The 22,741-nt window shown below is 32.9% G+C and overlaps 1 protein-coding gene across 1 annotated transcript in view; it reads left to right on the forward strand.

The window, feature by feature from the left end:
- gba2 (glucosidase, beta (bile acid) 2) overlaps positions 1–22,741 on the forward strand; it is a 31,407-nt gene that overhangs the window by 3,703 nt on the left and 4,963 nt on the right. The window contains exons 4-16 of the mRNA XM_087261004.1: positions 662–753; positions 826–941; positions 2,740–2,958; positions 4,126–4,365; positions 6,268–6,524; positions 14,406–14,531; positions 16,319–16,503; positions 17,580–17,684; positions 17,785–17,892; positions 19,575–19,726; positions 19,821–19,927; positions 21,161–21,303; positions 21,542–21,657. Of these exons, the coding sequence (XP_087117130.1) occupies positions 662–753; positions 826–941; positions 2,740–2,958; positions 4,126–4,365; positions 6,268–6,524; positions 14,406–14,531; positions 16,319–16,503; positions 17,580–17,684; positions 17,785–17,892; positions 19,575–19,726; positions 19,821–19,927; positions 21,161–21,303; positions 21,542–21,657 (1,966 nt within the window). The remainder of the gene's footprint in view (positions 1–661; positions 754–825; positions 942–2,739; positions 2,959–4,125; positions 4,366–6,267; positions 6,525–14,405; positions 14,532–16,318; positions 16,504–17,579; positions 17,685–17,784; positions 17,893–19,574; positions 19,727–19,820; positions 19,928–21,160; positions 21,304–21,541; positions 21,658–22,741) is intronic.

Genomic DNA, 22,741 nt, shown 5'->3' on the forward strand with positions numbered 1-22,741 from the left:
TTAGCAGGATTGTCCAGCCTTTCCCATAATGCCCATTTATATGTGTGTGTGAATCAGGCTGTGTTTTTGTGCATGTTTGTGCTGAGGGCAACAAGACTGAAAACAGCTGTGTGTGCATTATAACGGCTGAATGACCCACACAGTAAAGAAAGAGTTGAATGGAGTGGTTTTACATCCACTAAAGGGAAGTGGTTAAAGCATTTTATTGACAAAATGCAAACTACTGTTCATTGTGGGAAACGTGTTATTTTACTATGCCAAAAAATACACAGGTAAAAAAGCTCACAAGAGACGGCTGCAGAATAATCAGCTATAAATATTTCGTTGATTTGATTAGCAGCCATTGTCCTACACATTTCTCAATAAACATGTCATCACAAATGAAGCGCGTTAAACTCTCCAAGCATCAATATGACTTGATGTGCTTTGATAACATACCATCAATATAATTGTCATAGTCATGTCTAACAATTGTTGTTGAGCTACAAAGACCAATTAACCAATAAGCCAAGGTGTGATTTATTTTGAACAAAACGGCCTGTAATCCAACTTTATCCATCTGAATTGATATTGATAAAGGGATCGATATCAACTCCAGTCTGTATGGCAGAGAGAAAATCAGTTTATTGAATTCCTCCTTGTTTTCTTTGTGTCTGAGCAGGTATCTTAAATGGTGGTACCGAAAGACCCAGGTTGAGAAGAAGGCTCCTTTCATTGATATGTTTCGGGCTGTGCCACTGAGACAGATTTATGGTGAGATAAAAAGAGTGTGATCAGAGCTCTTGAAATGAAGCGGTGTAATTAAGTATGTGTTGTTTTTTTCAGGCGTTCCTCTTGGTGGCATTGGCGGAGGGAGCATCACTCGTGGATGGAGAGGAGAGTTCTGCCGCTGGCAACTAAATCCTGGAATGTACCACTACAAAACCGTTATTGCTAATCAGGTAATGGACTGCTAGTGATCTGATGAAATGCAGATGAAGTCTGTAGTACTACCATTGAAAATTTATTCAGCACTATTCAAAAATCAGAATTCGTAAAAGACTTTTGTAAAGTTACAGAAATTTAGTTATCTAAGAGCTGTAATAGGAAGAAAAGCAAGCTATTTTTTGACATAATGAGATTGTTAACACAAGATACCGTATAGGACACACAAGACTCCCTTATGGACAAAGGAGAAGAACCCCCAAAAAAACGTTAATATTGCAACAGAAACCAAACCGTTAAACATAGACAATTCTAAGAGATGTAAACAAAAACAACGGTCCTAATGTATTTCCTGTTTTAGATTTTGAATTTAGATTATTGCTAATTTGTTTTAATGAGAGTTGGGTTAACATTAGTTATTACGGAATCACATCTTGTTACAGTTCTGAAATTGTTTGATGACAAGCAGGAACTGTTCATGGAACAATGTTATTGCGATATTGAAATGGTCCATACTTGTTTTTTATTATTGCTGATATGAAAATAAAAAAATGAATATATCTAACATAATGTTGTTCATTGAACTTTGAATTCCTGAAATAACCAAAACTTTATGTAATGACAATAATTGAAAAATAAATATTTCTTTAGCAGAATGAAAGGAAACATTGTAAAATGTGAGAATGATTACTGAATGATAATGTGACACTAAAGACTAGTGAAAATTCAGGTTCAGAAATAAATTGTGCAGAATTTAATATATCGAAATGTACAGTACTTGTAACTATATTAGGCTTTAAAATGCATGATTAGATTACAGTTACTTTATCAGTCATTACTTAAATAAATATGTTTATGATTTAATTATCCATAATAATTCTCTATTTCTTAATACATTTTTCTTTTGAAAAAAAAAAAAAACACAATCTGACAAAGACTTCCAGTTTTGTGGCATCACACTCGCTGACTAATAACTTTGATTAATTAGTTAAGGGGTTAAATTGAGGCCAACAGCCATACAGTAATCAACAATCTACCTCAATAAAATATCAATTCATCTTAATTTTATTTATTAACTCTATTTACCAATTTGGTTTAATTATCTTCCTTACAATAGCATGTAGGGCTGCATAATATTGGACAAAACTGACATTGCAATATTTTGTTTTTCTACGATATATAAGGGAAATATTTGTAAGGGAGTACATCTACAAATAAAATATTAAACCAATGACAAACATTGAGAAATGCAGTAAAGCAACGATGCTGTACAACTAAAATATACATTGCCTTATGATTTTCTGAAAGTCTAGCAATATTCAGATGCACAAATTTAATAATCCAATGTCAAATGATAATGTGTCTATATACATAAATACAATTAATCTTTCTTAAATACGTAAAAAAATGTAATGTTTCTCTTGTAAAAATGTTTTAATGACTCCACAAAACATCAGTGTTTTGAAGTGTGGCTCCTGGTCAATTATTATACCGATTCAACATTCACCGATGTGACTTGCAGATGTGCACATTGTGATATCGATGCCAAAACAATATACTGTGAAGCCCTAATATTAGAAGATTTGATATATTTGCTTTCTTTTTGTATTTATTAATAACTAGCTCTAATCAAAAAGTCTCCTTATATTACATAAAGTGATTATTCTAACTGCAATGTTTGTCAATTCATTTGTAATAATCAATATCACATCACATTACATTTAGCATGTAATCTTCTAGCACTGTGTATACTAAAGATATTATTAGTGTTCATGTTGCTCCTTCTTCCAGCTGAAGTGTGTTTTAATCTCCTAGTTTACAGTGTGTCTGCGAAGGGATGGCCAGACTGTGTACCAGCAGGTTTTGTCTACAGAACGACCTTCGACTTTACAGGGCTGGAACTGGGGTTATTGTGGTGAACATGCCTTTTACCATGGCCTTTTCCCACGAGCCTGGACAGTCTACAACCTGCCCGGCCAGAACGTCACTCTCACCTGCAGACAGGTGTCGCCTGTTATCCCTCACGACTACAAGGTGACCAGCCTTTTACACTGTTTCTCATTGATTTAAAAAAAAATGTTTTATTTCTTTTATTTATGTATGTTTTTTTTATGTTATTTATGAGTCAAATATAAATATTTGTTTATATTTATAGGGTTTGATAGCATCCTTCAAATTAAAAAAAAAATATTTGGCTTTTTTTTTTTTTTTAATACTAATTTATTTATTTATTTATTTTTATTTTAGAAAAGGACAGTTTGTCAAAATAACAAGTGTTTTCATTAGAAAGAAAATAAATATTAAACATTAAATATTGAAACTGTTGTTGTCTTGTGTAGAAATTGACATAAACATGCCATGATTTTTTATATTTTTGTAAATATTTGTGCTTTGTTTAGTTTTACATCAACTACTGATGATATTTCTTCCATATTTAAATAATATGTTGTCATTTAGATTATAAAATGATAATTGTTTTAGAACATATTGTTAATTTGTTGTTGTTATTGTTATTTTTAAATGTCACAAAATAACAATGTTTTAACTTCAAAAGAATTTTCTTTCTGTTTTTTAAGACTAGGTTTGTTTTTTGCTTTGAAATACCTGACAAAAAACAAAACTGCAAAATCCATAAACCATTGTGCTACAAACCACACAATATAGCAGGACCAGTAAGAAGTTTGGTGAAATGAAAACACCCATGAATGTGCAGGACATTACATCGCTCCGAATCTCAAAATGTTACATACAGCAAGGTTTATATATGGTGACCAAGCACAAATAAATGTATTAGTTGTGGAGTGGCCAAGACATGTTAGATGTTGCTGAGGAATAGTCTCTTGAATAATTGAATGCCATCATTTCACTTATCTATGACATCAAAATGCTGACTTCATCAAAGAAAATGTGCTTTTTTAAAAACTTTTCTGAATAACCTTAATTTTTAATTGCAGCAAATGAACGCCTTATGTTTTGTGTCTAAATATTGTTTTGGGGGGAAATGCTCTGAAAGACATTATGTGAAATTTAGAAACTACCAGACTGTTTTAAAACAAAACAAGTACAAACATTTTACTCAGTCCAATACCTATAAATCCAGTCAAACTGAGAGTTTTTAAGTGCTCCCTTAATATGTAGCCTACATATAAATTATATCTTAATTCACCAGATTTTCTGTTTTTTTTTTTGTTTCTGTTTCAGGACTCCAGTCTTCCTGTGGCTGTGTTTGTGTGGGACATTGAGAATAAGAATGATTATGCGCTTGACGTTTCTATTATGTTCACCATGGTCAACGGGTCCGGCCAAAAAGATGACAAGAGTGGGGGCCACTGGAATGAACCATTTCACCTTGAGAAAGAGGGAGAATCCGTGTCTGGGGTTTTACTACACCACCAGACGCCTGCAAACCCTTACACACTGTGCATAGCTGCGAGACAGAAGGTAAAGCATCAGTGTAAATCTAGAAGAGGCCGGTTAAGCTTGTAGCAAGTAAATGAAAACAGCTCCTGTGTTATGAGAAGCACAAAGACAAAAGCACTCTGCCAAACAGGTTTGACTGTCAGTCACTGAGCTCCTGTTTTTTTGTAGAAATAAGAACAATATAAGGATGGCTGACTGCTGTGCTTCACCAATTTGAAATTAGCTAAGATCCGCTAATGTCAAAAAAAGCAACAAATCTTTTATTGACAAACAAGACTTTAAAAGCAGCTTTTACCTTAAGTTGACTTAGACTTAACTTTCTGACTTTTCTCCTCAAATCAGTTCTATTCAGTATTTTGCAGTTTTGAGATTTGTGAAAATAATTTCACATAAGGTCAAATTTCACTATTCTTTGTTTCTCTGAATTTTCTCTGAGATACAAACTTTGAACTGTGAAGTAAGAGCTTGCAGTTCTGACTTTCTTTTGAAGATTGTGACTTAATTATTTTTTTTAATTAGGAATGTTTAGAAAATTAGAAAAGTCTGTACATAATTCTCATAACTAATTTTTCCATCTCAAGTTTTGTCACAGCTGCAATTTAGTAAGTCAAATGCTTTCAATTCATTTATTTCTTTCTCAAAAGTCCAATTTTGAAATAAAAATGAAAACTTTTAGTAAACAAATATTATATAATCTAAGATTATAATTAAGTTTGTCAAACTTTGACAAACTTAACACAAATGTGTCAAACTTAGAATACGCTCAACTTTATAAGGTGTGTATTCAGTATTGTTTTATTATTATTTTTTTAAATCTCACAATTCTGTTTATATCTTGCAATCTCACTTGTGTCTTTTTGGTATGTGATGTTTGAGATTGTTCATGCTTACTTTCGGAGAGCAGCATTTACAGCGGATCTTTCAGTCCATAATATTGTTGGGTTGTTAACCCAAACATATTTTTGTTGCATGTTAGCAGACCACTGTAATCCACACGTGAGTGCAGCTGCACTCTCATAGTGGGGAATTGAAAACAAAACCTTTGTTGCAGCACATTTATAAACACAACACTGATGACCCTTGTCTCCAAACAACTCTTCTTATTTCATTTGTTTTAATTATTCTTGGCAACACAACGTGGTGTCTCTCTGCCATCTGAACACTGTCTTTGAAGCTATATTATGCATATTAATAAAGTTGCACCTCATACACAATAGAGCGCACTGATTGGTTCGAACTAAGTCTTTCTCATGAATTAATGATGAAAATTCAAAGACGGCATGTTGTAAATGCCAGTACAGACATCCTGTCTCTACGCTGGAATTTACAGAAGGATCTCATGGCCATGATGTAGCTTCAAAATTTATTTTTAAACCGGAAAAATGAATAAGCTCGAATAATCGAAAAAACAACCAATTTTTAATTGTTAGCTAAATATATTTGTCCTAATAGTGTTTTTAGCAATGTGGGAAACGTATATGACTGTCAGCATGTCCAAAAATGTGTTTTGGTGTTTCGTGATTCTTTATTTTCCATTTATCAAAATGTTGTTTTTCTATGCTGTGTTTTTATTTCTTATTTTTAGTGCCATTTTAATATTTTTATTCTCAATTAAGTGGAATGCAGTGACCAGGCAGTACCTGTTAAAATTTACCTGTTTTTTTGTCATTTCAGTGCTTGACCCAATATCTGGCTGTTTTTCTAATTATTATAGATCATGGAAATCCAGCATTTTATCTAGTGAAAATCAGTGAATTAGGCATTTGTCCAGGAGTGGAAACCCTGATTTCTACTTTTAAGTTCCACTGAAAATAGAAATGCAGAATAAGAACAACATTACTTTATGTAATTGATGACAGAATTAACATTTTAAGAGTCTGAGTGATCTTTTTTTTTTTTTTGTACTTTCCCTTTTCATTTCAGTCTGGCCAGGAGATCAGTCACCAGACTGCGTTCAGTCCAAAGGGAACGTGCAGTGCTGTGTGGAGTGACCTTATGACTGACGGGCGACTTGACTCGCCCACAAACTCCAGTCCACCCACAGAGAAGGGGGAAGAAGTGGCAGCAGCTCTGGTGGTCAGCTGCTCTGTGTCTGCTAACAGTCGCAACAGTGTGGACTTCAGCTTGGCCTGGGACATGCCTAAAATCACATTTGGCTCCAGAGAGAGAACATATGTGAGGTATGTGTATATGGTGTATATGATGAATCCCTTTCTGTCCTGTATGTTTTTTTTTTCAGTTGTCTGTTTTAGGGCTGCCCGGTATTGGGGAAAAAAAAAAAGACATTTCAATATTTATTTTTAATGCTGTTTTATTTAATTGATCTGTTTATTAAACTTTTGCAGATAGTTTTACAGAAAAAATTAAACAAATATACTTGTCAACACTTGGCCCATAAACAAAATGAAATTTCAATTGTACAAAAAAAAAAGGGAAAATACATAAAAATAAAAAATTTTTTAAAAACCATAGTTATTGTCAATAGTTAGTGTCAGTTATACATAAAATATATATTGGGCCTGTTGTAAAAAAATAAATGAGTGAAAAAGAGAGAAGAGAACCCAGTCCAGGAGACTCGAAACAAGCAGAATTCCTTTATTGAGACGTGTTGGTTAATCTGCAGTCATACAGCGTCTTTTTAGATGTCCATGGGTCTGCAAGAGCCTACTAGAGGTCCGCAGTCTGCAAGTTCTTTCACAAGTCTCACACAAGTCTCACACAAGTCTGAATTAGTCTAAGATTTCATGTCTATATTATGTTCTTAGGAGGAGGGGATTTGGCTAAACAAAGCATGCAAATTAAGGGTTGTGGTCGGCAGGGTAAACTGCTTCTCAGGTCTAATCTCATCATGTTCTGGAGACAGAAACCGCCTGACCATTTGATCGAAAAGAGAAAACAATAGACACCCCATGCTGTGAAACTGACAATTTGCATTACATTGGCTTAGCCTGTTATCAGAAAGACAAAAGGTTAATGTCCTTCCTAGCTGGGATGTTAATGAAATTATATAATTAAAAACCAGAGAATATAACTTTTCAGTTGTACGTAGATTATTGTTCATTTGGAATTAGTTGATAAAAATTTATATTTCCACAGTTCCCCCTTTGAGAGTTATTTAAAAACTCTCACAAAAAAATATAAATTTGTAAGCTTTCCTAAAACCATTCAATGGCTTCTGTTTGATAACAGAAGCCCCATCTTCTAGTCATGTAACTTGAAAAAAGTTACAGGCACATTTAACTTATTCTGTGTCATTTCAATATCTACGTAGATGTAAGTGTAGATTTCTAAACTGTTCACACGTTTATAACAATCAGTTGTAATGTCATAAATCCTACATGATGACACAAAAAATCATGTAGTTAAACTGCAGATCTTCTGAAAGTCCATGGCTTGTGAATAGTGTTCAGTCTTTTGTGAGGTGTGTTTCTTGTGGTTCTTCTCCAGCACAGAGTTGATCTGATGACTTCCTGTCATTCCTGGATCTCCGTAGTGATGCTCTGGTTTAGAGTGTTTCTTGAGAAGATGCAGTGTTTGTGTTTACCTGCACACAAGAAAACACGGAAACAGCAGACCAGCAGTATTCATGCATAGACTTGTATGATCATACAGTTCATGTGTCTAGTTATTCAGGTGATCGTATAGTGGTGTTAAGTTGATGATCGTGTAGTGTTGTGTATTTTCTGTCTCCTAATCTTAAAGTTATGACACCTATAAAACAGTGAGGTGAGGATGGGGGGAGAAAAACAAAAAAGAAAAGGGAGTCTTCACCACAGGGTGCGGCCCCTGAAGCCTGTTGCTTTCAGTTCTGCCCTGGGCTCCTCACTGGTTTGTGTGTCCTGTTCTGTCCCTGAGTGTGGTGGGCAAACTTTAAAATGTGTGACACAAACTATCATTCAATAAATATCAGTCCTATCAGACATCATAACATTGAATAGGTAGTGATTGGAAAATGTGTTAAACACATTCCAGGCTGTAAGTGGACTTAAGCAGAGTTCCCCAATAAAAAGGAAGAAGTTTCCTTTGTGTCTTTTTACAAAGAGTCTTTCATCTTAATTGTAAATGAACTGGGACATTAAGCACTTACAGCCAAAAAATGGTTAGCATCTTTGTGGACAGCTCAATGGATTTAGTGATGAGGGGAGGGGTATGTTGAGGGCATTTAGCAAACTGTTCAGAAGTTGATTTACCCTGTTCATCTCTTTAAAGTTCTTTTTATTCTTTCTACACTCCCTCATCCAATGTCCTTTTTTTCCACAGTAATGACAACAGATATTTTTCCTAAGACATTTGTGATTTGATGTCTTTTCTGTGTTGACCTTAGTGGCAGCTGCTTCAAATCTGACTCTGTCTTTGATGTAAGAGTCTCTTTCCCACAAAGCTAAACTGTTCATATTATTTCTGAGAGTGGTGGAAGACCAGGTGATATTAAGAAATGGCAAAGCTTGTCTGTATTCAGTTGCAAGGCCATCTGACCAGATGCGGACTAGGGGTCCCTTATCATCTAGCACACTGTCCGAATTATCAGCTAATCCACTGTAAGTTATGGCGGATTGACAAAATCTCTCAGTGAATTCATTCACAGATTCATCTTTCCTTTGCACACAACAAGTCACTTTTGACCAGTCGATCTTTGGGCCAACAATGTTCTTTAGAGCTTTCAAAACACCCTCTCTCAAATCATCCTTACTGGCATGTTGTAATTTAGAGGTCACAGTATGCTCAAAACTGTTGAATTCAGATTCAGTGAGAATTTGAGACATTAGCTGGGTGACTTCTGTTAATGACATGTCATAAAGACGCATTTTGCTGATTAGTGCTCTGCTAAACTCTGAAAAATTTGTGCGTGCTGATGGTAAGCTTTGAGATAATCTGTCTATTTCTTTAGGTCCTAGTGTTCTGGAAACTGTTTGAATTTGAACAACAGGAGTGTTGTTGTGTGAACTCTCAGTTCTCTTAGATCTTCTGGCACCACAAACCTCCACTGAACCTTTGAGCAAATCACTAACTGGTTGGATGGAAATGTCTTTTTCAGAGACAGTTTGTAAGTCAGGATGTTTGTCATCAGGCTGACTAATCTCCTCAATGTCAGTTTTTGATTTCTTTAGGTTCAGTTGTTTTGTTAATGAGGTTATCTTAGCATGAAGCTCTTGGATCTGTTTTTCTAATTCTGATTTAGCTTGAGCTTGTTGTTTAGCTCGAGATAAACTGAATTCTCTGTAGCAGCAGATAATGCCTTTTACATTGTTTTTGCGAATGCATGCATCAAGCACTTTCTTGCATTCATCTAATGTCCAAACATCATCTGGGTCAATGCTAAATTTCTTTGTCAAATTTAGTCTGACTGACTCTGTTATTGAGTCCATGTGCTGTCGTAGCAGCGATTTGAAATCCTGATCTGACAATAAAGGAGTTTTTAAACTACCTTTTTCAGTTGTAGTGATCAGTCTTGTATTCTGTCTGAACATTTTGTGAGCTTATTATCACAAAGTAAAAATACTAAAACTTTTCAGATGAAAGTGTAGTAATTTCTTCTCTGGTGAAACAGAGGGTAACAATATTAGCACATGTTGCTAAAACTTCCTGCCTGAACAAGAGATAACATAAATTAGCTTGTATAGCTAAAGTTAAACTTTTCTGGTTGAACAGAGGTTAAACAAAAGAAAAGAAAATAGCACGTAAGGCTTAACTTCTCTGAAGAGAGGATAACTTTTTAAAAGAAAATAGCACGTAAGGCTTTACTTCTCTGTCTGAACAGAGGATAAACTGTTACTTCTCTATTGAAATAGAGGATAGCTTTTTGTTAAACAAACCCTGCAGCTGTTTGTTAACTTTTCTCTGATGGAGCAGAGAATAACCATGTGTATAGACTGGTCTGTATGGTTCTTTTGATAGAGTGAAACTCACCAAATCGAGGTTGAGCTGAAAAGATTCAGTCTGGAGTGATCTGATCTTTGTATTCAGGTAGCTTCAATGTTCATCAGGGTTGCAGTCAGCAAATAGTTGAGAATTTGTGACGTCCGCTGAGTGACTTCAAATTGCCGTTGAGCTGAAAATTCCGTCTGAAGAAGTTTCCTTGATCTTGAAGCTTCAAGTTGAATTTCAGGAAGATTTCAGTCTTCTGTGGCAAATTGTTGAGAATTTGATAATTTCAGTCTCTATCCGGCTCACGGCACCAAGTTGTTGTAAAAAAATAAATGAGTGAAAAAGAGAGAAGAGAACCCAGTCCAGGAGACTCGAAACAAGCAGAATTCCTTTATTGAGACGTGTTGGTTAATCTGCAGTCATACAGCGTCTTTTTAGATGTCCATGGGTCTGCAAGAGCCTACTAGAGGTCCGCAGTCTGCAAGTTCTTTCACAAGTCTCACACAAGTCTCACACAAGTCTGAATTAGTCTAAGATTTCACGTCTATATTATGTTCTTAGGAGGAGGGGATTTGGCTAAACAAAGCATGCAAATTAAGGGTTGTGGTCGGCAGGGTAAACTGCTTCTCAGGTCTAATCTCATCATGTTCTGGAGACAGAAACCGCCTGACCATTTGATCGAAAAGAGAAAACAATAGACACCCCATGCTGTGAAACTGACAATTTGCATTACATTGGCTTAGCCTGTTATCAGAAAGACAAAAGGTTAATGTCCTTCCTAGCTGGGATGTTAATGAAATTATATAATTAAAAACCAGAGAATATAACTTTTCAGTTGTACGTAGATTATTGTTCATTTGGAATTAGTTGATAAAAATTTATATTTCCACAGGCCGTTTATGTTTAGAAATAACACATGTACAAAGTTCACGTTCATCAACAAAGTAAATTTATAAACTTAATCCACAGATACATATTCAATATACTTAATTAAGTTCTCTCTGCAATTGAAAACCCCTAAAGGCCACATCATACACCCAGCGCAGTAAGGCGCAAGACGTGAAAGCTGGTCTAAAGTCCAGTGCAGAGCGAGTTAGTTATGCACCTCTGCAGGTCCAAACGCTTACACTTAGCTTAATACACATAGGATGTACAACAATGCACAAATATCTTTTACACATGAAAAAAAAAACAATTATTTAAATATATAAACCACTGCCTTCATGCCTTCATCTCGGGGGGCTTTTTTCAGTTTATTCATGACAATTTGCATTTGTATATTATTATTATTATTATTTATTATATGCATTTTTATGCATATAATAAATAATTATATGCATATCATATGCATTTATTTACATTTGCTTTATTTAAACAAGTTTAGATTTGTTACCTGTCGGGTTCTTTCAGATGTATAAATCACCATAAGTGGCATAAGAACAGGGCGTGTGTTTGGATATTACAAATTAAATCCAAATAATTATATCCAAATTTTCTGACCACACTTCATTATTATTATTCATTTATTTGTTTGCTGGATATAAGAACTGGATTTAGAAATAGTTTTGAAACAAATCTTTAAATGAAATTAAATATTTAGGCTAATGGATGTGGTGTGAGTGGAGTGAGTTTTCACTATTTTCTTTATCCACGAAAGTAAAGTTGTAAAGTCAAGAAAAAGTAGAGGCCGAATGGAGGAGGCACGTTTTTTATCCTTACACAGCAAATGTTCTTTTTGTTTTCTCACTAGTGAAGCATTTAGTTTTTCCACTTACAAAGTCTGCCATGTAAATATCTAATGCACCAGGGCGTGACATAACTGACTCTTAAAGGGAATGGGATATGAGACTCTGATTGGTTTAATGTACGTTATGCTCAAAACACACCCATAACTCATTAAGAGAATAAGCACAACCCTGTTAGACCATGCGCCGTGGCACAAACCGTATGTTCCTGTCCTTAAAATAGCAAGGGTTGATTCAGACACGCCCTTAATGCTTTTGCGCCCGGTGCTTTAGACTTTGCGCCTAGAACTTTAAAATGGAGCCCTAAGGCTTAGATTGACCGAAAAAGTCTAGAATTGCCATTTCCTGTAAACCTAGTTTTTTAAATGAATGAAGCTCATTGCATCTCGCAACCAGTTGTCAAAATTCAGATAAAATCTTTGTTTCCATAGTAAAAAAATGCATCGTCTTGCTAACTGTGTCGAAAATGCAAAAGCATTTGCAGTACTTTTTCTGCTATTTTATATTGCGACATGAATATAGCTTCACAAGATGACTTGAGTACTTGTATTTGGAAATTATACATAATTTTGCTTTGATTTGGGATGCTTATGTAGATTAGTGTACCTGCCTAAAATATACAGAATTATCCAAAAATATACAAAATAAACCACAGAGAAAAGCAGTAAAACAAAGATTAAAATAAAACGAACAGCACTCTATGGTTTTTAATTGGAGTTTAACAGTACTGAGGTACAGAAATTCAATAATCAAATGTAAATCAACGATTCATAGAGTCTTCATTATATAAATAAACACAATCATTCTTTTTTAAAGTGGCAAACTTTATAATTTCTTGTTCCCAAATGGTTTATATTCACTTGAAATGTTGATCACATGTTGTAAAATCACATAAAGATAAAAGCAAGTCTTTCACATTATTACATTAGGGTTCAACTTTGCAATTACTCCACAAATCATGTTTTCTGAACTGTGCTTCCTGCTTAATTATAATGACCCTAGGCTGGTTGTTGTGGATGAGAGGAACACCTTGCATTTGAAGAGCATATTATCAAATTCAATAATTCAAACAGCAATAAGTTGTGCATGGGATTTTTGCGATGAATTAGACTGTAATGTGTGCATTTTTTTTTATGCATTTCTTTTTGTACATTAGGTTTTTTAACATTATCTGGTGACACACTTCTTGCACTTTTATCTGCTCTCTCTCATCTTTTTTCTTTCTCTTTGTATGCAGTATGGATCAGGTTACTCTGGTTAGAGTACTCTTGTTTCTTGTTTCAGTGTGTTTGTGTGTGTAAATTGGATGTCACAGAGATGCTGTTTGATTATCATGCAAAAGAATGTTCAACTAAAGCCCAGATATGTTAGATTAGCAAGGTTTCATTAAATTTGGCAGTAAAGATTTTTACATTTGTTACAAAAGACAAAATTAAACTATTAATATGTCAAAACCATACAGTGACTTATTAAAGTATAATAGTATTGGTTATGGTAAAGAGCAGTGCCACTGTTTTAACACTGACAGTATTAATTTAATACATATCAATAATTTGAGTATTAATATGTCTTCAATGGCAAATCAGGATATTATAATGATTTCTAAAAGATTGTGTAACGCTAAAGACTGATAGTTGAGACGATTGAAAATTTAGATTTCAGATTTAATACATTTAACATGTATAAAAGGAGTAAACTCTTAGAAATATGATTTCAAATGGATGTTTTTGCTCTTTCTAAAATGTAAAAAATAAATAAAACTTTAAAAAAGGTTTAAACTTATTCAAGTTTTTTTCCCAGAGATGGGTTGCAGCTGGAAGGGCATCAGCTTCATAAAAACATGCTGGATAAGTTGGCGGTTCATTCTGCTGTGGCGACCACAGATTAATAAAGGGACTAAGCTGAAAAAAATGAATGAATGAATTATTAAAGTTTTCTTGCATAAATGAGCTTAATGTGGTTAAAAACAGGTAATTTCTTAAAAAAGGACAGACACATTGCTGTGCTTCATCCATGATTCTTGATTTAATAGGAAACAGCACTTTTAGGGTTTCAAGAGATTTGTTTAGAAGACTGTGGTGGAGACTTATTATTTACAAGTTCCAGGAAAGGAAGAGATTCATCATCGCTTATAGAGTGAGGAAAATACTGAAGGGCCACAATCTGTGCTCCTTACAGATTCATAGAAGAGCAGCAATGATCATTTATTTAATGTCAGAGAATCCAGGAGTCAATGACGCATAACTAAAAATTACAAAAAAACTCATTCATTTTTTTTCCATTACAATAATGAGAGTGTGACTTTATTGCATTACATTAATGGGAATTTGGGGAAACGGGCTTAATTGTTGGATAAAGGTTTTAATGGTCCTAGTAATGACCTTTTTTATGTCTGTACAAAATGTAATTGATGCTATGAAACAGTAACAGTGTTTATGGTGTTTGTTCTAGGAGATACACACGCTATTATGGTACCAAAGGAGATGCGGCCCCATCTATTTCCCACTACGCGCTCACACACTACAGTAAATGGGAGGAGAGCATTGAAGAGTGGCAGAGGCCGATTCTGCAGGACAGGTGAAACCAAGTACTATTTCTCTGTGACATATGTCAACGTATCTGTACAGAAATTGATTCTGTATTGATTCTGAGATTGTAAAAATGCATCAAAATTCTTTCTGGAATCGATTGTGAGTTTCGTTTTTTAACGGCAGATGACACTCTAGGCTAGTTTTTAACCATACTGTTAAACACTCACGAGGAAAAGTGCTTGTTCGATCTGCTGAGTCATGTAAGCTGGCTTTTCTGTCAGGAGATTAGTGTAAACGGCTCACAATGAACACTCGTGTAATTTGCACAAATTTTTCCTGACTTTATTATTAAAAAATTTATTTTTAAGTGGTATTTATAAGGAATTGGATGCAAGCAGAGTACAGCTGTTTTTAAGGCATAAAAAAAACTAGGCTCAGTCGGCACCAATAACTTATTGGTTAGTGCGCCGACACATAACACTGAGGTGCTCACGGACAAAAGTTTTAGTCCCTGATGGATGTTGTTTGCCATTTCTATACTGTACTGTCCTATAAAAATAAAGGCTAAATCCCCTCTAAAAATGATTATGAAAAAAAAAACTAAGTTCAGATTTGATTTAAGAGTGAATAGTGATGCATTTCCACAATCTCAGGATCCATGCGCAATTGTTTTCCCCACAGCTCACAATGAGTCCTATCAGTTAATCAGGTTGCCTAACTGATTTGTGTGACTTTTACTCATTCACAAAAGACTGTAAGTGAGCAGTCATGCTTCCGGTAAATTGATTTGACTGCAGGAGAGACATAGATGCATCTATTATGTGCATAGACAAAAGCAGCCCTTATATGTTATTTCTCAACAGTCTTCTTCATAACATGTGTGCACTGCATACAGAGTAAGTACTGTGTGCTTTGAATAGTATTGCTGCAAGTCATAAGCACCATGCTAAGCCTGTTATACACCTTCGTTTTGTTTTAACATAAAGCAGCTATTTTTTCAATGGTTAGGCTGATTTGATTTTTGGTGTTTTGCCAATTTGGGATTAACAGTATTGGCTGGTTTGTTCATTTCATGTTTTTTTTAAACTAGTTGTGTTTATATACAATATATTTGAGTATATGTTATTTGGGGGATTTCAATAAGTCAATGGCATTGTAAAGATGCAGCATATTACAATCAGTTTCTCTCATAATAGCTGAAAGGGTCGTTCCTTTGGCCTTTATCAGGACATCCAGATATTGGAGGGTTTCAGTCATTTTAGGAAGCCTCACCATCTTACAAACTTAAATTGGTTCATCAAATAAATACAGAAAGTACCAGCATATGCCAACCATGTTTTATATATAGGTAAGGGTCAGGTTAGGGTAATCAGGCAAACTATTGTATAACGATGGTATTTTCTGAAGACTATCGAAAAATAATAGCTTAAAGGGGCTAATAATTTTGACCTTAAAATGGTTTATAACAAAATTAATAACTGTTTTTTTTCTAGCCGAGATAAAATAAATAAGAAATATTATTAAATAAAAAAATTAAATAAAAAAATAATATTAAATAAAAAAATATTATCAGACATACTGTGAAAATTTCCTTGCTAGTTACTCCAAAAATAAAAATAAATCTTTAATGTCCTAATGAAAATCAAAGTCACATACATCTTCAAAAATTGTAATTTTTAGATAAACTATTCCTTCACGTGATATTGTCCCACAGAATACATTTAGGCTACATTTACACTGCATGGTTCAAGTCACTCAATTTAAATTATTTAAAAATTCAACATTGTCAAACATTCATTACTCAAGATGCTCTTAAACCATGTGTTGTTGTAGGTCTCTTCCAGCGTGGTATAAATCTGCTCTGTTTAATGAGCTCTATTTTGTTGTGGACGGTGGAACAATATGGGTGGAGCTTCCGGAAGATGCTGATATCAGCGGTGGGCTTCGTCCTGAGGATGGAGGGCTTCCAGCACAGCCTGAAGTTGTCAAAGATTTTGGTCGTTTTGCTTACCTAGAGGGTAAGAGTGTAGGGATGTGAGATTTCACATTGCCTTATGCAAACTTAAGTCAGGATTTGTTAAGATCAAGTCTTTGATACAATTTTATTTAGGTACTTTATATAACTTAATTGTGCCATTTACCAAAATCATCATGAAAACTATATATATATATATATATATATATATATATATATATATATATATATATATATATATATATATATATATATATATATATATATATATATATATATATATATATATATATATATATATATATATATATATATATATATATATATATATATATATATATATATATATATATATATATATATATATATATATATATATATATATATATATATATATATCTTTTATATAAAATAGTCTATTGTTTCATATTATGTTACATTTCATGATGTCACAAAATGCATTGTTTACAAGATTGTTTTTCATCATTTGCCTGACCAATCTGCATGCTGGGAGAAACATGAAATAACAGGCTCTAGTTGCAAGCTCCAAAAATGTTTATATTTTGACTTTAATTTATCAATATTTTTTATTGGGCCTGGAATAGTTATTTTAAACGTGTTTTATGTTTCATTAGTTTTATTTATTTTATTCCTTTATTTTTTTATTTTTCAGATTTAAGCATGTACTTTTAAAATGTCAAAAATAAATGGTCTTTTCAATGTGGTCCATTATAACTAATTAAATATAACATGATGCATAATTGCTTATATATAGTGTGATATGATATTTTTGTCATATTCTCCAGCCTTATTTTTAGATATTTATTTATGTATGCACACGGCTAAGATTAAGCTGGATGTACAGTTACTTGAGCAATTACTTTGACTAGTCTGTTAATTGTCAAAACTACACTTCTAATTTTGGTTAGAGATTTTTAATCTTTTAAAAATATTTTTAATTTCACTTTTATTTCAAATATTAAAAACGTGTATTTCATTGTTTTATTTGACTCTGGTTTTTTATTAGACAGATTTAGATCATTGTAAATTTAAGTGTGCTTCTAAATAAAAAATTAAAATAATAATAACTATACATTCTCTACCTCTCACTGATCTCAGGTCAAGAGTACAGGATGTATAATACATATGATGTCCATTTCTATGCTTCATTCGCTCTCATCATGCTCTGGCCAAAGCTGGCTCTGAGTCTACAGTATGATATCGGTGAGCTTAAGCTGTATCAATTCATTTTGAATAGACTTGTAACACGTTTTGTATCTGTTTGTGTAGTTAAACAAATTTTTCCTCTTTGTCTTTTTCCCAGCGGGTAGTGTTGTTCAGCATGACCCCATGGAGAGGCTGAATCTAATGAATGGCAGATATTCGCCAGTCAAGACTCGAGGTGTTGTACCACACGACATCGGAGACCCGGGTGAGTTGGGCCTAATACCATATCAACCATGCATATTACAGAAATTTAAAGGTGTGTTTTTGTAAAACTGATCACAAGTGGACCACACTAAGAACAGGTTTTAAAAGGTGTGAATTTTTTTTTTAGTATATTCGCTTCCAGAGGTGGTCGAAAGCACATTTGACTCAACTTTTTTTTTTTTTTTTTTGTGTAAATGCAAGTTTGGGTGTAATGAGTTGCAAAGTATTTTATTACTGTAATTAAATTACTTTTCCTTTGAAAAATAAAGTGATTACTTTTCATTTTTAGGGAATTTGATTACAGTTACTTATAATGTTCTTCCCTTTTCATCCTCCACTTTTTTGCATTTGCAACCATTCACTTAGTATTTGTTTTTTCGACTATAGAAATCATTGGTGAAAGGTTTTCAGCTTTCTTCAAATGATCTTCTTTTGTGTATAACAGAAGAACAAAACTCCTAAAAGTTCAAAAGCACTCAAGGAAGAGTAAATAGTCAGCAAAGTTACATTTTTGAGTGAACTGTCCCTTTAGGTACTGTACAAAAATTCAACCGTTCTGTATAAATTATTTCAGAGTAGCAGATATTGTTTATTTTTGATGTTTATTCCCCCCCCCAATTTCCGTTTAACAGAGAGATTTCTTCAGCACATTTCTAAACATAATAATAATTTTAATAACTCATTTCTAATAACTGATTTATTTTTTCTTTGCCATGATGACAGTAAATAATATTTGACTAGATCTTTTTCAAGACACTTCAATACAGCTTAAAGTACCAATTAAAGGCTTAACTAGGTTAATTAGGTTAACTAGGCTGGTTAGGGTAATTAGGCAAGTTATTATATAATGATGGTTTGTTCTTAAGACTGTCGATAAATAATATAGCTTTAAGTGGCTAATAATTTTGACTTTAAAATGTTTTTTTCTTTTATTAAAAACTGCTTTTATTCTAGCTGAAATAAAACAAATAAGACTTTCTCTAGAAGAAAAAAAAATATTATCAGACATACCGTGAAAATCATTTGGGAAATATTTAAAAAAGAAAATAAAATTCAAAGGGGGTCTAATAATTCTGACTTCAACTGTATGTATACAAATATTTGAAAAAAAAAACAGTTTTGTGTTGTTTTGTTTTTATGCATGTGCATGTTTACATTGTTTTGCATTTTTGGATGAGATTAATTGGGATTAATCTTTTCCCAGCACTAGTTTTAAAACACATTTTTAAGTGTTAATAAAAAAACAACAACTTTTGACTCAAATATGAAGCGTTTAGCGTTTAATTTCTATGCGATGAGATTTATAGGGATTTTCAGCATTATATAATCAAGTAATGAAATTGCTAATTAATTAATTCAGTTACTTTTTAGGCAAAATCATTAGAAAATGTATGATTAGTAACTATTATTTAACCACTTTTTTTAAAGTAACTTACCACAAACTGTGCAAATGCTATATTATATTGATATTGTAGTGTGGTTGACTGGGCTCAAACTGTCAGTAAAGTCATCTCATCTGCACCTACTGACCTAATACTTCAACATTATGGGATGTGTGCTACACTATACAGAAATTAAACTTAGCCTTTTTTCCTTGTGTTATTTAACATGATGCTAGATTTGGAGGAGCTCATCAGTGCATTGTTCATGTCCTAGTAAAACCTACTCTTTTATTTCCATCAGACGATGAGCCATGGGTTCGTGTCAACGCTTATTTGATCCACGACACGGCTGACTGGAAGGACTTGAACCTGAAGTTTGTGCTGCAGGTGTACAGGGACTATCATCTGACCCAGGACCAGCAGTATCTGAAGGACATGTGGCCCGTGTGCCAGGTGGAGATTTATTAAAGCTTCTTTATATGTTAACGTGGCGAGAGATGTCAAGTGTTTGATTGAAACATCTCCTCTCATATTCTGGCTCATTCAGACCGTGATGGAAAACGAGTTGAAGTTTGATAAGGACGGCGATGGCCTGATAGAAAACTCTGGATATGCAGACCAGACCTATGATGGATGGAAGGTGACTGGACCCAGGTCTGAGCTTATTTTATATCATTTCATTTCAGTTTCTTTCTTTCTTTCTTTCTTTCTTTCTTTCTTTCTTTCTTTCTTTCTTTCTTTCTTTCTTTCTTTCTTTCTTTCTTTCTTTCTTTTTCCCTAATTTTTTTACTTTCTTTTCTTGTTTGTTCTTTTTTTCTTGTTTATTATTTTTCTTGTTCTTTCTTCCTTCTTTTTCTTGTTTGTTTTTGTGTTCTGTTTTTCATTTTTTTCTTTTTCTTGTTTTTTGTTTTTCTTGTTTCATTTTTCTTAATTTTTTCTTTCATTTCTTTCTTTTTGCAGTTTTCTTTCTTTTTTCTTTCTTTATCTGTTTTTTCTTTCTGCCTTTTTTCTTTCTCTTTCTGTTTTTTTTCTTTTTCCTTTTTTCTTATTTTTCCTTATTTTCTTCTCTTTTTTCTGTCTTTGTTTTCTTTTTTTATTATTTTTCTTACTTTTTTCCTTTCATTGTTTCATTCTTTTCTGTTCTTTCTTTTTTCTTTTCTTTCTTTGTATTTTCTCTTTTTTCTTTCTTGTTCCTTTTTTTTCTTCATTTTAAGTTATTTTTTCTATTCTTTCTTTTTTCTGTCATTTCTTTTTTCTTTTATTTTTTACTTTCTTTCTTATTTTCTGACTTTTCTTTCTTTTTCTTTTATTTTTTTCTTCCTTTTTTCTCTTTTTTCATTCTTGTTTGTTTCATTATTTTTTCTTTCTTTTCTTGTTTATTGTTTGTTGTTCTGTCTTTTTTCTTTTTTGTTGTTTTTCTTGTTCTTTATTTCTATTTCTTGTTTGCTTTCTCTTTTTTTCTTTTTTATTGGCAGATGGAAGAGCTCCAATTGGGCCTTATTTTTATTATTATTATTTTTTTTGTTAATACATATATTTTTTAATTTAGATTCATTGATTCCTTTTCCTTCAGCTTAGTCCTTTACTTATCAGGGGTCGCCACTTGGGAATGAATCACCTATTTAAGTTTTTATACCATTTCATTTTTCTCAAAATCTGTACAAATAATGTAAATTATATAATATATACATACATGCATATAATATATGAAAATATATTGTCGATCAGATTAGTATTATTATTTTTATTTTATGGCAGATGGAATGTGACTGTGCTCTGATTGCGTTTTATGTCTTATTTTATTCATTTAATTTATTTATTGTTCTAAATCTGTCATTTAAATTGTTTTAATATATATATTTAAACCCTTTGTTTCTGCTCTGCCAGTGCGTACTGTGGTGGTCTGTGGCTGGCATCAGTGTGCATGATGTGTAAAATGGCACGCGTGCTAAATTGCGAGTCTGTTTATCAACGCTACAGAGATATTTTGGAGAGAGGAAGTGCAGCCTTTGACAAACTCCTCTGGAATGGTGAGTGTCAGCACAGTGCTACATAAATTTAAACCAGCAGTAGTTTTCCTTATTAAAAAAAACTGCACATGACTATGGACATGCTGATCTTTTTAAGCCTCTTATGGACTCTTAGTATAACCATTCAATCTTTCATTAGATCCATTTCTTAGAAGAGAAGATTTCTTGAAGTATAGAAATCTACTGTTCCTTTCATTCATCTTTTTCCCCCCCTTTGTGGAATGTCTGTTCCCGATAGGCAAGTACTATAATTATGACAGCAGTGGGCGGAGTCTGTCTAACAGTGTGATGTCAGATCAGTGCGCAGGCCATTGGTTCCTCAGGGCATCTGGACTGGGAGATGATGAATACCAGGTCAGTCAGAGAAGTGCTTAATGAACACGCTTTATTATCGTCAGCAGCTGCCTGTATACTTAACACTTCATTTGCATTCAACGCCTTAACATAGTGTCACAAATAATTTTCTTTCTGAAATATGTTTATTGGATTTTGTTTGAACTTCAGAACAAACTTTAGAGAAAAAAAGAACACACTTATTCCGAAATATTGAAACGTCAGGAGTAAAACAAATGAATAAATAAATTATTAAATTAATTAATAATAACAATGTTGAATACATATTTATGTATTACCTTTTTACAGCTTTTAACAACAAATAATAATAATAGAGACTAATATTTAAACTATTCATGCTCTAAAAAGGCAGTAAAACAACAAGGATTTGAAATATTACTAATTGTTTTCTGCTTTATATTATAACATGTAATTCACTTTAATGATAGCAAAGCTGAATACTAAGCAGCTATTATTCTGGTCTTCACTGTCATATGATCATTCAGAAATTATTCTAATATGCTCATTTGGTGTTCAAGAAACATTTATTAATATCATTATCATCACTGTTGTAAATGAATGTGCTGCCAAATGAAGTGTGAAAATAGGGATGCAGCTTTTTTTAGGATTCTTTGATGAACAAAGTTTGAAAAACAACATCTTTTATGACATACATGCAAGTACTGTACACAACACTACAGTTACATATGGTTTAAATGGTCTAAATTGTGATTAAATATTGCAATTTTAAAGATTTTCAATTGGGACATTTGATGTTATTTATGGTTATGGTTTATGGTTATCTATAGTGTAGCATTGTTTTTATTTAGGGTAAAACAGATTTATGAAAGAAATGAGGGTTATTATTATTATTACTTTTATAATTATTATTATTATTATTATTGAAGAATCTGAGGATAAGGATCTGAGCAAACTTATAGAAGCTAGTAGCAAACTTATGTGTGTGTTGTTTCAAGAAAGCAACCGTTCATTTGTGTTGTGTTATTTTTATTTGTCATATTCATTTTTTATTCTTTTAATTATTTTATTTAATCATATGCTATTAGTCATTTATGGAATTATCAATATATCATTTTATTGATCA

This window comes from Danio rerio, chromosome 7 (genome assembly GCF_052040795.2).
Source record: "Danio rerio strain M-AB ecotype USA chromosome 7, GRCz13ab, whole genome shotgun sequence".
Lineage (NCBI taxonomy): Eukaryota > Metazoa > Chordata > Actinopteri > Cypriniformes > Danionidae > Danio > Danio rerio.